Genomic DNA, 17,646 nt, shown 5'->3' on the forward strand with positions numbered 1-17,646 from the left:
AGGGGAACGCAGGGGCACGTGCCAAACACTCATTTCCTTCTCTGTCTCTTAATTCCTCACCCCCAGCCACCAGAGGCTTGGTCCATTAAGTCTCTAGCCCTTTTTGTTCCAGGCTGACCACTATTCTACAGGAATCTCAGGAGAATAGCGTAGAGCTAGCCTAGAGACGGCCATAGACGAACTTCCCTGAGCCGGGGAGGATTTAGCCTTTTCATTTTGGCCAGGTGTCATTTTGGGGATGAGAAAAGGAGTGAGGAAGTAAAGCAGTGGAAGGTACCAAACAAATAAGTGCTCTGGAAGGTGGGGCAGGGGAACAAACAAATTTAAAATAGTTATTGGCCTGGGGGAAATTAGATTTCAGGTATGAATTAAGGAGAGCTTAATGTAGCAAACCAAAATTGTCAAATTCCATTGTTTGGCATACAGAAGAGTGAAAATTCTCTTTCAAGTTACTTTAGTTATGAAAAACTTCATTATAATTTGCTCAGCTTAAATGAATTTTGAGTTATTCCCTTCCTAAATTCCTTTTATTTCCCCCTAAATATTGTTTTAGTAATACCTCCCAGAAATGTCCTTTTATTCCCCTTCCCAAAAGGGAAAGTTGTTTTCCCCAAATTTTTCCCCCTCTTAGTTTTAGAGATGACAGCCATCCTTTTGTGGTATAAATAATAAAACCCTTAAGCAAGAGAAGCTGTATAGCATTCTCCATTTGAAGTTTAACATATGTTTATATAAAAAATGATTCTAGGTTTCAGACCTACCATGTGGGTCACCAGGAAATGAACATTAGCCCCAAAATGGAACAAGGAGAGCCAAAGAGTTGCTTCATTTCTGTTTGCGTCAAAATGAAACACAATGACTTGGGGGCTAACCCTAAGACATATGGCTATAATTTTCTGCAAACTCGAAGTATTTGTACCAGCCGTCTCATAAGTGGGGATTAAGCATAAAGCTAGGGCTTCATTAAGAGCATAGACATTAAGGGTTAAGTCAAGCCAGAGCTCTGGCCGTGGAGATATTACAGGGGCACTTTTGGGGCACAGTTTGTTGCACTTCTCTCTGAAAGTCAAGCCTGAGAACTGTAGCTCCCATGAGAATCACCACCTCCGGTCTTGATTCCCAAATGTTTTCCATTACGCTAGAATGAACACTGCCACTCCTTCCTACCCTAAGGGAAAAAAATCATGTTACAGACCTGGCAGGTCTGTGAACTGAGTAGCTAGAGGGAGGGGAAAGACTTTGTTGGTCCTAGTTCAGCCTCTAGTGGACAGAGGTTTACATGACAAAGTCTTTTGGATATGGGACCTTGGCCCTTATGGAAGACCAGATGTAGGTTCAGAACTGGATTTGAGTCTGTCTAGAAAAGGATGCTGGAGGCCCAAGTGTGGCCATATATATCAAGCAAATAAAAATATTACTGAATGAATTTAACTTGAGTCCAAGAAATAAGCTGTCCTATCTTCATTTGATTGAATGTAATTCTTTTCTTACACATATTATTTATTCTATTTTAAAAGTAGTCATTTATCTTTCAAAAAACCAAGGCCTACTTTTATGAAACCACTGCCTATTTGATAATTCACTGTCCTTTATCCAAGGATGTACACAATTAATTTCATCTTGAGTTTAGTTCCAAGACAAAGTTTCATCTAACAGATGTGTTTTCTGTTCCTTCTTCTCTTTCCTTTCTGGCTAATAAATAAATGCTTGCTGACTGACTTCCTCTATTTTTCTTCCTTTGTTCACCTCAATCTCTTCTCCATGCCTTGGCTTTCTCTAATCCTGGTTTGGGGAATTTACTTACAAACAGGATCAATACCAGCACATTTTGACTTGGTTCTGTAGAGGAAAGGTGTCAAACTCATAGACCCAGGTGGGCTCAGAAATCTCTTGAGTGCAAGTGCATGTGGTCTTAATCAAATTAAAATGTATTTGGGAAATGTTTGACAAAATAAATAAAAATTCAATACAGACAATGTTAATTTGTGGTTTCCTAAGTCAATATGTGCTCTACAAGGAACTGTTTCTATTTGAGTTTGATACCAATGCTCTAAAGCATCAAATAACTAGAAGGGCAGCAAATACCTGCCATAAACTGTGTCTTTGCTGGTTTAGACAAAAAAAAAGGGAGGAGAAGAAAAATAATCTGGAGAAACACTTCCTCTGTCTTCCCAATATGAAATCAGGCTTTGGTGATTGGGTGGTGAAGAGTAGAGAATTAAAAACAAACAAACCCAATAATGCTTGGGGAAAGCATCTTCCCTACTTACCATTTCTTGTGCAGTTATAGCAATGGCTTTGGAATATTTCACTACTGTTGTCTGGTAATCAACAAAAGTTCCCTTTGGTTCTGGAGGAGTGCCTTCATCCAGCTAGAGTGAGTGGAAAGCAATTTAATTTAATGATTATCATCATCATCATGAGAAAATTTTAGTTCTTCCATGAGAGAGTTACAGAATCATAACATAATGCCACAAAGGGGATCATAAGCAACCCAGTAGTTTTATTAGTAACTGCCCTCATGGTGGTTTGGGCAAATAACATGTGAGAATGAGGCTCCATTTGAGCAGGACAGATTCAGTTGAAAAGGAAAAAGGAAGTACTAGTTTAATAAGTATTTGTTTAAGCACTTCCTTTCCCTGCAAAGGAAGATATTGAAGATAATGAGATATTGAAGTGATATCCTTTCCTGCAAAGATGGGAACATAAGAAGAAGAGCCAAAGAAGGAGAGGTCAAAGAAGTAGAGGAAGAGCTACAATTAAGAATATTACAGCTCCCCAAGGGAGGGAGAATCTCAAGAAAGGATTAAGACTATCAAATACTTCAGTAAGGTCAAAATACCAAAACTATGGTAGGTGGTGGGGGGCCAGCATAGAATCTTAAACAGAGGAGTAAATGATGTGAGTAGTGTTTTTGGATGATTAATTTGGCATCTGTGTGCAAGATGCATCTGAAGCAGGAAGAATATGGAAGTATGGAAAGCATTTAGGAGTTCATTAGATGGAAGGTATTAATTAGTGCTATAATTTAATGAGGAATAAAAAATGGCAGTAAAGAACATTGTAAACATGTGGTGGTATAGGGAGTATATGATCATCATCACTCCTTGGAATACAATTATTACTTATGTCAACAACATCAATTCCACTCCAGCTAGACCATCAAAATTTTCCTATCAAAAATGGAGCCATTGCCAAATAGCTTCTCTGTCATAGTAATGTGTGAAGAATAAGAGATGAGGCTAATGCAATTTAATCATTACACAAAATGGGAACAACAATAAAGCAATAGCATTGCTTAAATTATTAAAGGCTGAAATATTCATTTAAGGGAAACTTTATAAATTACTCCAATGACATTAATTTAATTGAAAATTATAGCATCAGGTCCCACTCGTTCTCTCATTTTTTTCACAAAAATAATAGAAATTTATGTGGCACTCTGGAATAATATAACTGTTTTTATAAATAAAATGACTCAAATGAAATCAAGTTGTCTGTCCATCCATCCATCCATCCATCCATCCATCCATCCATCCATCCATCCATCCATCCATCCATCCATCTCTCGTCTCCTTCAACTATGTCTATCTAATGAGTTGCCAAAATTCAGTAACACTTCAGAGTCAAGTGCAAGGCTGTCCTTTTTGAACACAACTATCTACATGTCTGAGGGACAACAAATGCATAAAATTACTATTATTATTATTATTATTATTATTAAATTACTATATTATTAGTCAGTCATTGGGATAAAGCTCCATGTCTCCAGCAGGTCCCATTTAAATGCTAATATGTTACCTTGCCTTAACCACCTGGCACCAGACAAGATTCTGGGTCCTGATGTTTAAATTCAGAGATAAAATGTAAGCCCAACAGATTATAATCTATGAGAAAGAACATGGTGAATCAATGATTTGAGTCCTTTGCTAGAACTAACTTCAGATACAGCAATAATTTTTAAGTTCCTATTTTGTCAAGCTGTACTCTTTGTTATATTTTAAACACTGATTCTATTTTTCACAAAGCAACATAGATCATACTTTTTATGCCTATATAAAATAAAACATTGACATAAATTCCTTTTCTCCTTACTGGTGTCCAAAGGGCCTTATAATATGACTCACTGAAAGGATTTACGTATACTGATGTTCCCTGCCAGTGAAAAGGTTGTTATACGTGTGTGTAGGGGGAAGCAGCAAATATTTGTGATATTAGCATGTCCTAGTCCAGTAATGTCAGGTAAAATCAGACTTTCCCCAAGCTTGCTGGCAACTCCCTTATTCTTCCACATAAAATGGGCAGTATACTTCTGACATTAGGGAGTGAATTAGATTAATCATGAAAGGCCCAAATAGATTGATTGAGCTGGATAAGACTCTGAAGTTGTGAAAAGATTTCAACTGTTTCATTTTTATTTCTAAAAAATTTATGAATTTTTCATAAATTACTGGGGAGATGCCAAAGTTTGACATCTTAGGAGTTCAATTAATAAATAAACAGATACATTCCTGAATGCCATTCCAAGATCTATACATGGTATATTGGATAACTGTGCTAGCAAGAAGAATATTATATTCAGTTTCTGCAAAACTGACCGGTTTTAAAGCAAGAGATCAACTTTAAAACTCCAGAAGGTAAAGGAGTGCTTTGACAAGACATACAAGTGAAGTCCTCAAAGGGAATCACAACACTCTAGTTCAGGCTTATTACTTTGTCTGAACTATGAGGCATAATTACTGCATAATGTTTAAGGATAATTATTCTAATTATGGTGCTATCTCGTTTCAGGCTATCTCCACTTTTTGATACAATAGCAACAAATCTTCTCTAAATTAGCAATTAATGACTGCTTATTATCCTGAAAATCATATTAATGCACTCACAATAGATGTTTCAAGACAAGACCTCTATCCATTATGGTTGCCTCAATTTCTTGGGTATGACATCAAACGATGGCAATTAGATGTAGATGAACAATTGTGAGGACTAATGAATGTCAACCTGATAGGACAATGCAAGTGCTACTTTCTGGGATTCAGCAGGAGACAAGTTGCTAAGAATACCTGGATGTATTCTCCTCCTAACTAACCAATGCAAATGTCATCATTTTTCCTTATGTAGAATATGGTGATCCACTGGGAAACTACGAAGACTGTGTTTATAGAAGAAGAATGAACTATCTGGTTGATATATGATTGAAAAACAACACAGTGGCTATGAGCAATGAGAAGCTGAAAGTCTGAAAAGGAAAATTATCTAAGTAATAAGGGAAGCTAATGATAATAAAAATTAGAGATTACTATTTGCCAGGCACTGTGCTAAGTGCTTCCCAAATATTATCCTATTTGATTGATCCTCAGCATTCTTGGGAAGTATTATTATCCCCATTTTACAGTTGAGGAATCTGAGGAAGGCAGGGGATAAATGAATCACCTAAGATTATATAGCTAATTATGCCTGAGGCTAGATTTGAACCTGGTTGTTGTTGAGTTGTTTCAGCTTTGTCTGACTCTTTGTGACCCCATTTGGGGTTTTTCTTAGCAAAGATACTATTCGTTATTTCCTTCTCCAGTTCATTTTACAGATGAAGAAACAGAAGCAAAGAGGGTTAAGTGACTCTCTCAGAATCACAGAGTCAGACAGTAAGTGTCTGAGGTCAGATTTGAACTTAGGTCTAACTCCAGGGCCAGGTTCTATTGTCTAGAATCAAGAATCAAGAAAGGATGATGAGTTAGTTTCAAGCTATAAAAAGAGCCCACCTTACTCATGGCTTCTGCAATGGCATCCACCATTCCTCCCACCATTCCTACTTCACTGGCAGCTTCATTTAGGGTGACCATAATATCATCCACCGCTTCTTTCATCAGCTGGGCAGCCTCTGTGATGGCATCGTGGGTGTGCTGTGCCTAGGAAGAGAAAAGAAGAGGAAAAAAATGTTTAGATTGCAAAATAATCTCTAAGAAAATCCTTAAGGATATTTTATAGGATCATAGATTTAGAGATGGAAGAAGAGACCTCAGAGATAACCGACACTCAAAGCCATCTAGTGACTTATCCAATGTCAAACAGGTGGTAAGGAGCAGTGGCAGAATTCAGACTCAGGTCTTTTGGCACCAAATCTAGTGCTCTCTTCATTTCTCGACAGTGCCTCTCTCCCTTCCCTTTGGCTGAGGCCAGGTTTCCAAGAGAGCCAAGAGAGCTAGCTGCTACTATTCCAATATGGCACAACTCCCCACCACAGTCCATCTACATCAGTGGTAAAGATTTTAGGTGGTCACATCGCATCAGCGAGAAATATATCACTGTGTATACTACTCGGCTAGTCACTCTGCAAAGAATTCTACAACTATGAACCACATCTGTTTAATGGGATTTTCAACAAAAGTATGCAATTTCATATTGCAACTATTTTCTTCCATATTCCCTAATTAAGCAGTCATCTTTGCAGAAGAGCCAGCAAAGCCTAGAAATATGTTTTGTAATTATTATATGCATAGAAAAAATAAGCTTGAGAAAAAGTAACAGCAAAAAAAATTGGGGGGAGGGCAATGACAAAATATTATATGATTAGGGCAGCTAAATAGAATGCCGGATAGTGTCATGTCGGGAGTTAGGAGGATCTGGATTCAAATCTGATCTCAGACATTTCTTAGATCTGTGACCCTTTGCAACTCACTTAACCTCAACTGTCTACTCTTACCACTCTTCTGCCTTAGAGTACTTTGTATTGATTCTTTTATTTTTTAAACCTTATCTTCTTTCTTAGAATTAATACTGTGTAGTGCTTTCAAGACAGAAGAACAGTAAGGACTAGGCAATGGGTCAAGTGACTTGCCCAGGGTCACACAGCTAGGTAGTGTCAGAGGTCAGTTTGAACCCAGGATCTCCTATCTCTAGGCCTGGCTCTCAATCCACTGAGCCATCTAGCTGCCCTCCTTAGTACTGATTCTAAGATAGAAAGTAAGATTTTAAAAAAAAATATATATATATATATATATAATTACATGTGGATGGTATAAGATGATATAGTGAACAGAATTCTGGTTCTTGCAGTCAGTTAGACCTGGGTTCAAATCTTTTCTCTGTCATTTATTATTTGTTTGACCTTGGACAGGTCTTTCTGAATCTCAGTTTCTTTATCTGTATAATTAGAAAACTAGATTACAAGATCTCTAAATTCCCTTCTTGCTCTGAATTTATGATTTATGATAAAAACATCATGATGTTTTTATACAGGCCAGATCTGATGCATAGAGAGTCACTTGTGAAGATTAAATGAAGATCATCATGAGAGAATATTTGTATAACAATTAACACAGTGTCTGGCAAATAGTTGGCACTTATTTGATACCTATTCATTACTTTCCCTTTTCCCTCTGGAGTGAATATACCTGACATTTATTTAGCAAAGGAAGGGTCCCTGGCTTAAGAACCACTGGATTTTGGCTGGTCTACTAGCCTGAGGATGGTTCTGAGTATTTGATAGGCATGAAACACATATCCCAAGTGTGATGATACCCAAGATTTATTTGGGCTGCCATATGCATTTGGCTGCTAACCCCATATTGTTTGTTATGAATTTTCTTTGTGAGCTTGGAGCATTCTGTACTCCTTCATTTTAGTTTTATGATTTTCTTGCTAAAGGGTCCTTTGGTGCCCGAGAGACTAGGGCAGAAGCAGAGGTGGCATGTACAGGCAATACTTTGGAATCTGATAAGGAATGTAATCTAATGAGAGAATAAAACTAAGTCATCTTCTGATGTCTCAAGGTGATATAGTGATGAGAGCACTTTCAGTAGAGCAGAGTAAGCTCTGACAGGTCCAACCATGCTCAAAAGGTCTACCTAGTCATATTTGTAAATGAGGTCCAACCAAGCTAAGTTTGGGTAGATTCATCACCAGAAAGCTCTTAGGTGATCGATCGATCTATCGATCTATCTATCTATCTATCTATCTATCTATCTATCTATCTATCTATCTATCTATCTATCTATCTATCTACATATCTAAAGTCACAGATACCATCTGATAAGGTATAAAAAAGGAGTTATCTACCTTGGTGGAGGGACAAAACGAGGGACCCTTCAAATACTAAAGAAATAGAATGCATTACTAATGGTATATAATGTTATATAATATATAAAATGGTATATAACAATCAATTAGAAAACATGTTTCTGAAAATTTATTTTACAAATTACTTTTCTGGGACATGTTGATTTCCTGTATTTATACACATATATCTGTGAGGTTCTTCATTTCTCAATCATCTGAACTATCAGGATTTGTGTCCTTACTCTGTAACTTGAGGGGGATCAAATTAAAAAAAAAAAGGTAGTGAATGAAGTGGAGCAAATCCATATTTGAAGAGCTGCATTTTATAATTAGCACTTATTAACAGCACCAAAGGAGAGAGACTTTTGTATTTAAATAACACCTCTTGGGTGAGATTTTTCAAATGCATTATGAATAATAATTTGCCCTATTTTACAGATGGGGAATAAACAGCAGGCCTGTGCAAGACCTACATTCTAGTGACTGCCTGGAAATGGGAACACAGCACAAGATGTTTAGGTCGGTGTTCTGACTGCAGTTACTGCACCCCATCTTGACAAGATTAGGGTAGAAGATTTGATCAGCAAGAAGCAGAAACATCAGGAGCTTTCTCAAAAGAATAGAGATTCATAATTCACAAAGATTTACTCACAACAGTCCTGGGGAGATAGTTATTGCAAATATTATACAGTTAAGGATGCCAATCTCAATACAGGTAGTAAAGATTAGAATTGGATTTAAATCAGACTCCAAACCAATGTTCCTTCTATGTTCAACTTGTAAGACTTGTTCTAATGTTTAGCATGATATGTTTAAATAAGGATTAGTTATAAAGGGAGAAAAATTATAGCATAAAGGATAGAGTTGGCCTCAGTTAGAGAGAACTATACTTCCTTTCTCCCCTCACCTTGTTAAAAAGTTGCTTATTGGAATAAGTGGGCTGAGGAAGGGTCACTAGATTCACTACGGAGCAATGATATCACACAAGTTAGGTCTGATGGGAAGAGCTCAGAACAAGGCTCTGGGATCTCAGTCTTTTCCTGGACTATTGAAGAATGGCCTAGAATTTAGGGCATACCAAGGTGGAAGGCCTTGACTCAGTGTTGCACCTATGATACATACTGGCTGTTTGCCCCAAAGCAGTTTACATATCTTTTCTGTGCCCCAGGTAAGTCTCTATGACTATAAATTGCAGAAGAAGAGGTGCTCATTGGCATTAATCTAGGAACTTTCCTTACTGGGAGTTCCCTATACTGATCAAATCATTGGTCCAGATGTTCCTGAAAGAGAAATGTGCAAGAATATATGTACTTAGACCAGAACAGAACCATTATCATTCCTACAAAAATGAACTTAGTAGAATGATTGGACCATAGCTCTTTATCAAGGAAGGCCTCAACTCTCTGAAAGTCACATTGTGGTGTTCTTTTATCTTTTCTTTTTTGTAAACCCTTACCTTCTGACTTAGAATCCATCCATCCATGTGTCCATCCATCCGTGTGTCCATCCATCCATCCATCCATCCATCCATCCATCCATCCATTCATCCATCCATCCACCCATCCATCCATCTCTCTCTTTCTTTCTTGTTTCTTTCTTTGTTTCCTTCTTCCTTTCTTTCTTTCTTCCCTTCCTTCCTTTCTTCCTTCCTCTTTTTTTGACCCCAAGTATAGGTTTCAAGGCAGAAGAGCAATAAAAGTCAGGCAATTGGGGGTTAAAAGACCTGCCCAAGGTTGCAAAACTATAAAGTGTCTGAGGCCAGAGTGAACCCAGGACCTCCTGGTTCCAGGCTCTCTATCTGCAGAGCCACCTAGATATCTCTTTAGTATAACTTCTAAGACAGAAGAGATAAATGACTTGTCCAGAGTCACACAGTTAGAAGTGTCTGAGGCCATATCTGAACCTGGATCTCCCCAACTCCAGAGCTGGTTCTCTATCTACCATGCTACCTAGCTGCCCTGGACTTGTTCTCTTTCTATGGGAATGAAAAACGAACACTCAAACACTAGACTAGCCTTGATGCGATAGATAACATAGGTGAGTAGATGTAAAACTGGGAGGGAACTCATAGACTACCTATTCCAACCTTTTTATTTTACATATGATGAGACTGAGGCCCTGAGAGGTTAGTGGCTGGTCATACAGATTAAGTAAGCATGAGAGGCAGGCTTTGAACCCAGGAATTCTGACACCAGAACCAGTAATATTCTTTCCCTTTTACTACACTGCCTTCCTACCAATGGAAAAATATAAATGCTATTTTACTGAAGTTACTAAAGCAAAAGAAGTAAACAGTTCAGGAATGGAGGTTATTAAAACATCCAGAACTTATTCCGCTTTCAAAAATAATGGGCAGGTCATGGGAATCAAGAATGATTTTCTCAAATGTGACAAATAATGAGGTATGAAATGTGATAACATTAGATGGCTTTGCTTGGGGTGCCTGTCAGTGTGCATAACACTCTCTCACATGGATAGACTGATGAACCAGTAATTTGGGATGATATTTCATTTCAGTGATCTAGACCATGTGACTTAGGAAGAATGAAATGGAATCTGCACTTTACTATAATTTAGAAAATCTCAAATAAGACTTCTGTCTTCTACTGCAATTCATTCCACTTGAAAAAAATATTACATTAATTTACTTACAAACTGCAGACAGAAAGCAAGGGAGCTTGTATATTTGATTTTGGAGATTCAAAAACATTCAAAATGAAATGGATGCCTGCACCATTGGTGACGCCAATAATCCTACACATCTATATCAAAACAAATCTAAACAAAACTCACACTAGAAAAATATTTGTACTCCCACATGGGCCAAAAGTCAGGGACTAAAAATTATTGGATACATGAAGCTCGACATGCAGATGGCCAAACCCAAGCATATACACACAGAACTTCACAAAAGGAAGGGACATCAGAGGTTATTTGCTGGAAAGAAAACTCATTCTAGAGTCAGGAGACTTAAATTCAAATTCTTTCTCTGATGCTTATTGACTGAGTGACCCTGGGCAAATTACCTAACCTCTCTGGGCTTCAGTATCCTCGGATATAAAATTAGGGGATTGGGAAGGATAGCTTTGGAGGTGCTTGCAAGCCTCAATTCTATGACCCCAACCCTTGATAAGGGGTTATTTAGCCTTAGTGATGGAGAATCCATCCATTGCCAAGGCAGCCAGCATCCACATTTGGACAGTTTTGTTTGCTAAGAAGTTTCTCGAGGCATTGAGTCTCTGCCTTTCCACTACTTTCATTCAGTACTCTTAATTCTCTTTCCTGGGGCTAATCAAGGGGGAAAAATCCACTTTCTCTTCTATATGACAACCTTTCAAATATTTGAAGATATCTGTCATATCCTTCTTAACTAAGGCTGCTCTTTTCCAGCTATATAATCTTAGTTTCTACATCCTTATATGGCAGAGTTTCTAGTCCTTGCACCACTCTATTTGTACTATTCAATATATGGTCCCATTTATCAATGATTTCAATAAAATGAAGGATCCAAGAGTGAACAGAGTACTCTAGATGTGGGCTGAGTAAAGCAGCCATTTTTCCTGGTCTGAATTTTGTAGCCTATCCTCCACTGAAACACCCAAATATTTTTCACAGCAATTACTGTCTAGCCAAAATTCTCTCCTTTTCCACTTCTGAAATTTATTTTTTATTCTTATTTCAAGCTTTACATTTATCCCCATTAGATGTCTTTGTATCTTGTGTCTCTTGTTCTAACCCATGTAGTATACAGAATTGGGGTGATATAGTTTTTTCTAGCTTTGGCTGAGTTCCAAAAGCTGTTAGGGGTTTGGAATCTTGAGGAAAAGGCAGTTGGCTGGATCTTCCATGGAGAGAGGTTGTAAATGAGCCGAGTTGCTTTGATTACCTAGCTTTAATATTGAAATTTAGCCTAACTTTGATATATTTACTTAAGAAATTATTATTTTAGATAAACCCTTTATATCTTCCTTTCCTAATACCATCCCTGCCTTCCCTCCCTTACCTTATATGTCTGTGGAGTTAATAAGGAGAGTAATTATAGAGGAGTTAAATCTGTGAAGAGTTACCTAATTGACAGCATTAGTTATAGTTAGTCAGTCATCATTTATTCCCTTTAGATAGCAATAGCACTTTGTAAAGCTGAGTTTAAAGGCAGGTCCTTACTCAGACTCCATCTTTGCTTCCCTTCCCCCACCTGAGGTTCCTGAGACAACTGATAGGGCTTTCCTTTGATCCACCTTCCTAACAAACATCCTTCAAACAAAATAAACCCTTTTGTGTTTCAACAGCCCTATTAGTGTAATTTGTCTGTTAGTTATCAAGAGGGAAGAAGAGGGAAAGAGACAACATACTCTGGGTTTAGAGGGAAGCTGGGCATCCATCTTGAAGGAAGGTGTTACTTCAAAACAGGTCCCTTCCTGTGAAATTAACTAAAGCCTGTTTGTTAATTTCAGTCTAGTCTATTTCCCTCAGCTTGTGTTTGAGTCTAAGTCCCAGTCTGTAAGCCTGCTGTGTTTGTCTATTTATTTTAATTTCTCTTCTCCCTAAAAGATCTCTGTTTCTCTTCTGTGTTATACTCCTGACTTCAGTCCTATTATACCCTGAATCTCCTTTAATCCCAGCCTATCTGTAACCGAGATTACCCACTTAGCAAGTCTCCAACATCCTCCTTTCAATTTCCCTTATCCCAAACACCTTTCCTCAAATTATCCCCATTACACCCATCACCATAACTTTAGCTCCTGACTGTCAACTAATGTTTTAGGTATGCATAGTATCACACATATATTTCAGGGGACATTGCTAAAAAAATTGCAAAAAATATTGTACTGCTTCTTTAATTGATTGAAATCCAAGAAATACACACTGTCTTTTACTCTAGTTAGGACAAATTCCTTGGCATTCCATGAATGTCCTAGGCTCACTCCTTTCTCCAGGATTTCCCATGTGCTATTCTAGTCCTTAAAAGGCAACTTCTCTGCCTTCAAGATCCATCTCAAGTCAGATATTCTTTAAGTTCTTCCACACACTTCTCTGCTACTCTTCTCTGATATTCTCCTGGGGACCACTATGGCACCTCTGGCCTCTGCCACAAAATTTAGAACTTAAATTATGTAGTGTTGCTGGATAAAATTCAAGACCATTTCATGCATCTTAATCTTTCCCTTCTAGGTTCAATGAAACCTCCTTAGAGGGAGGGACCCCATGATACACTCTTTTAGCATCCTCTATGATGTCTGGCATAGCTAGGCTTGACTGTAAGGGCAAACTTTCTAACAATCAAAGCCACCTAAGGGCAATGGGCCATCTTTGGGGTGGGGAATTTCCTCAACAGTGGAGGTTTTAAAAGCTGGATAACCAAATGAAAGATTAGAGAAATGTTCTCAGGAAAAAAAAAGCTGGATAAACACTAATCAGCTCTCTTATACAGTGAATTCTTATTAAGGAGCTGATGCTATTACTATTGCTATTGCTATTGCTGTTGTTGCTTTTTGTTGTTCAGTGATATTCAATTCTTTGTAATCCCATTTTGGGGTTTTCTTGGCCAAGAGGCTAGAGTGGTTTGCCATTTCCTTTTCCAGCTCATTTTACAGATGAGGAAACTGAGGCAAATAGGTTTAAGTGACTTGCCAAGAATCACACAGCTAATAAGTGTTTGAGGTCAGATTTGAACTCATGAAAATGAGTCTTCCTGATTTTAAGCTCAGTGCTCTATCAACTGTGCTAGATAGATGCTCCACTGCTATCACTGCTGCTGCTGCTCCTCCTCCTACTGCTCCTACTACTACTGCTCCTCCTCCTCCTCCTCCTCTTATCATTTATATAGTACTTAAGGTTTAAGTACCTCTTAAGACATATCTCATTTGATCCTCACAACAATCCTGTTCAGAAGGTATCATTATTAACCTCATTTTTATATGTGAAGGGTTAGAGGAAAAGTGATTTCTGCAGGATCATTCAGCTGGTTAGTGTTAGGGGCAGATTTGAACTCACGTTTTCCTAACTCTTTAAATCCAACACTCTGTATACATTATACCACAAAGCTGCCCAGCATTCCTAGCTGGAAAGGAGTTTCTCAAGTCTCTTTTAACTTGGAGATCTCATTTCCATTAATAGTCCCAAATTAATGTTTCTGATGAATATAATTACTCCTATGTTCATAAACTTTCCTAGTGTCTTATTCCTTATTGAGTAAAGTTAAAACTGTTTTACTCGACATTCAAAGGTAATTATATAAAAGGCTCTCAAGTTATCTCTAAAGCTTGTAGGGTATAATCTCTAAGACAGGTGTCCTATCAGTCTTAGACTGCCACGAGAAGACCTTGCCATCAATTATCTCCTCCATTTCCCCCCTCTCCTCTCTCTGCCAGTAAGGAGGTACAAAGCCTATCTATGGTTTGCTTGATGCTCAGAAGGAAAGGAAACAGACACACATAGTTTCCTTGACTACCTTCTCTGGGGTCAACGTCCTGAGTGAGACACACAGTGACACATTTATATCAGGGACATCTCCAAGGGATGCTAACAGCCTATCGACATCCTCTCCAAGTCCCAGAGGTTACCTGGGTCTAAGCTGTCTTCTAATGGGCAAGAATGCACAACCATCCTTCTCAAATCCCCCCCATAACATACTACCTTCATTTTTGCACAAAGGCTGAGCCTTGAAACTCAGTTCTGTCTCTTGTAAAGAACTCATACAGTTTATTTCTCACTCTCATTAGCCTTGACCAAAAGGCTGTCCTTTAACCCTTATGCTGTCTTCCTCCTTCTCTCCTCACCAAAGGGGGTTGTTGAAGTCTTTCTGAATGTCCCTTATAAAACTCCATAATAAATAATGGTGCATAAACCTTCAGAATAACTCCAATGCATGGTACTCCAGAACATACTCTTTCTGGTCAATCAAATGACACCAAAAATTTCTACTTCTGCCAGCATCCTGATTTGTCTCACCACTTGTGTTGTCTAAAGCCCACCTACACAAGGGACAAGTAGTTCTTACTACATTAGCCCAGGGGCTTTGAGGGAACATACTAGCTTGAGTTATAAAACATGAAAAATGCACTAAATTTTTCAGGTTCATTGTAAATCCACCTTAAATATCGATTATTTAAAGGTCAGGAGAACCTGAATAGCAAGCAGCACACGTGATCTTCCCAAACCTGGAGTCTGTATTCCCACAATGGAAACTCTGTTCTCTGGCAATCTTCCTTGATTCTTTGCTTGACTTAATGCCTGCTGGGTGGCCTGAACTCATGTTTGCAGGTGTGCTTCCCAGTGCTGCATGTCTAACATTTGTTGTGTCTCTGGTATATCTGCCAGAACGTATAGGAAGAGAAGACAAAGGCTATCTGGAAGGGGAGGGTGGACGGTATTGAATTTTCTTGGCAAACATTCCCATCATTAGGAACAAGAATCCATTTTCCTAGAATCTCTAGATTAGCAAAAGAAATTATACTTAATGTCTCTGTTTGTTCATTTTACATATGTGTGTGTGTGTGTGTGTGTGTGTGTGTGTGTATGTGTAGAGGTAAGTAATAAATCAATCTCTATTTTATTTTAAAACCCTCCTTAGAAGTTGGCAGTAAGTAGGGAACTACCTGAATGAGAAACCCATGCAAATAGGTGATATCGTTTAAAAAAATACGAATGGGTCTGAGGGGTGAGATCCTGGGGATGCTAATGACAGGTCAACACCGGTATACAGTGACTACCTGTCAGTAATTCCCTAGATGCATTTAGAAACTTTAAGATGGTCTCTCCATTGGTATTCAGTTGGCATGGTGGTAGATAGTAAGAATATATAAAATCAGTGCATGAAGCAGTGTAAACTTGAAGGAGCATGGTACGATTGTGCATCAGCATAGTAGTAGTAGTTCTAATCTTGATTCTCGATAAGGCCACAATAAAAATGCATATTAATATGAGAGAAAAGCAGAAAATAAGTGTGTTTAAAGGCACCTTAGATAATGAAGCAATACTGATATGAAATAAATACATAGTCAAAGGAATAGGATAGGATCATAAATATAGAACTGGGAGAGAATCTCACAGATAGTAGAGTTCAAACCTCCTCACTTTACTGGGAAGGGACTGAGGCCATGAGACTTTCAGGAATTGGCCCAAATACAGAGACAGTAAGGATCCATGCAAGGATCCAAACAATGGAAGTGAGACTAGGTCCATCACTCCTTTCACTGCATCTTGATGGTCTTCCTACTTTCCTGGTCTGTAGGAATCAAATAAACTGATAAACCTCTTTGTTCAAGCTTTTTCTAAATACCTTAGATACAGAGGTTCAAATTTAATGGTCACCTTGGGTAAGTCAAAGATTCTCTGAGCCTCAGTTTCCTATTTTATAAAATGAGGAGTTAGACTACATAACCTCTAAGGACCATTTACAAAGTCTAACTTGAAAATTCCATGATTCTGTTTACCAACAGGAATTTGTTCTGACCCAGAATCACCCATAATTGCCCAAATTCACAGACATTGAGAACTAAAACTGAGATCCTTTGTAATCCTAACACTGTAGTCACATTTCTGGAAGGTCTTGAATTCGGCTAAGAATTGGCCTTAAGCAACTATAATCTCTTACTGGAGGGCTACCCTCTTTCATTAAAAGAACTATCTCACTGAAAGGGTCTCCTTATCTTAAAGCCCACAACAATGTGTACTAGTTGAGCTACTCAGTAATAGACTATTGGACTTGGAGTAAGAACAGGCCCTAGTTCAAGCCCAGCCTCAGACACTAGTTGTATGACTCTGGGCAAGTCACAACACTTCTCTGAACCTCAGTTTCTTCCTCAATAAAATGGGAATAATAATAATAATACCTACTTCACAAGATTGTTGTGAGGATCAAATGAGAACTTAGGCAAAGTGCTTTGCAAAACTTAAAGTATTATATAAATGTCACTATTTATGATGATGATGATGATGCCTGATCTACTTCAAAGAAGCAAAATTATGTCTTTAAAGACAATTTGCATTAGTCTGCAAAGGTCAAGTTTTGCTCTTATGGTCCCTTGAAGTTGAATGACTTTATGATACATATTCAAACACTATCGGAAGTCTCCCTGGTTCCTCATCTGCCTTGGGAACAGAACCTCAGATAGTGGTATCCTGCCTGAGAAAAGCCCTAGGGTTCTGTTGGAGGTTTTATTGTGAAAATTTTCTTAAAAACAAGATGTCCAGGAGGAGGGAAAACAGACACACAGATATGCTATTACTACTACTACTATTTTACTACTATTGCTCTTCCTCCTCCTCCTTGCTAAATCCCATAGTCATTTTCAAAAGGCACAAGTAATAGTTACAATGTTCTATAACAGCATTGGTGAAGATGTGGCACACGTGCAGAGCTGGCACTTGGGGAGCTGCTCTGTTCCCCCTCTTCCTGGCACCCCAGGACATTTTTTTGCATGCTCAATCCCTCTGTCCAGCAGCCCAAAGTAAGCACTTTCTCTCTCAACTCTCTCTGGTAATCTGGGGCTCAGAGACAGTTTGAATTTGCCCTTTGGACACTCAAACTCAGAAAAGGTTCACCAAAGAGGGAACAACTGGCAGTACACTCTACTCTTACTTATC

General features: G+C 38.3%; 1 protein-coding gene across 1 annotated transcript in view; it reads right to left on the bottom strand.

Moving 5' to 3' along the window:
• TLN2 (talin 2) overlaps positions 1-17,646 on the bottom strand; it is a 252,871-nt gene that overhangs the window by 78,527 nt on the left and 156,698 nt on the right. The window contains exons 40-41 of the mRNA XM_044660127.1: positions 5,763-5,909; positions 2,271-2,372 (exon numbers count right to left, since the gene is read on the bottom strand). Coding sequence (XP_044516062.1) covers positions 2,271-2,372; positions 5,763-5,909 — 249 coding nt within the window. The remainder of the gene's footprint in view (positions 1-2,270; positions 2,373-5,762; positions 5,910-17,646) is intronic.

This window comes from Gracilinanus agilis, chromosome 2 (assembly GCF_016433145.1).
Source record: "Gracilinanus agilis isolate LMUSP501 chromosome 2, AgileGrace, whole genome shotgun sequence".
NCBI lineage: Eukaryota > Metazoa > Chordata > Mammalia > Didelphimorphia > Didelphidae > Gracilinanus > Gracilinanus agilis.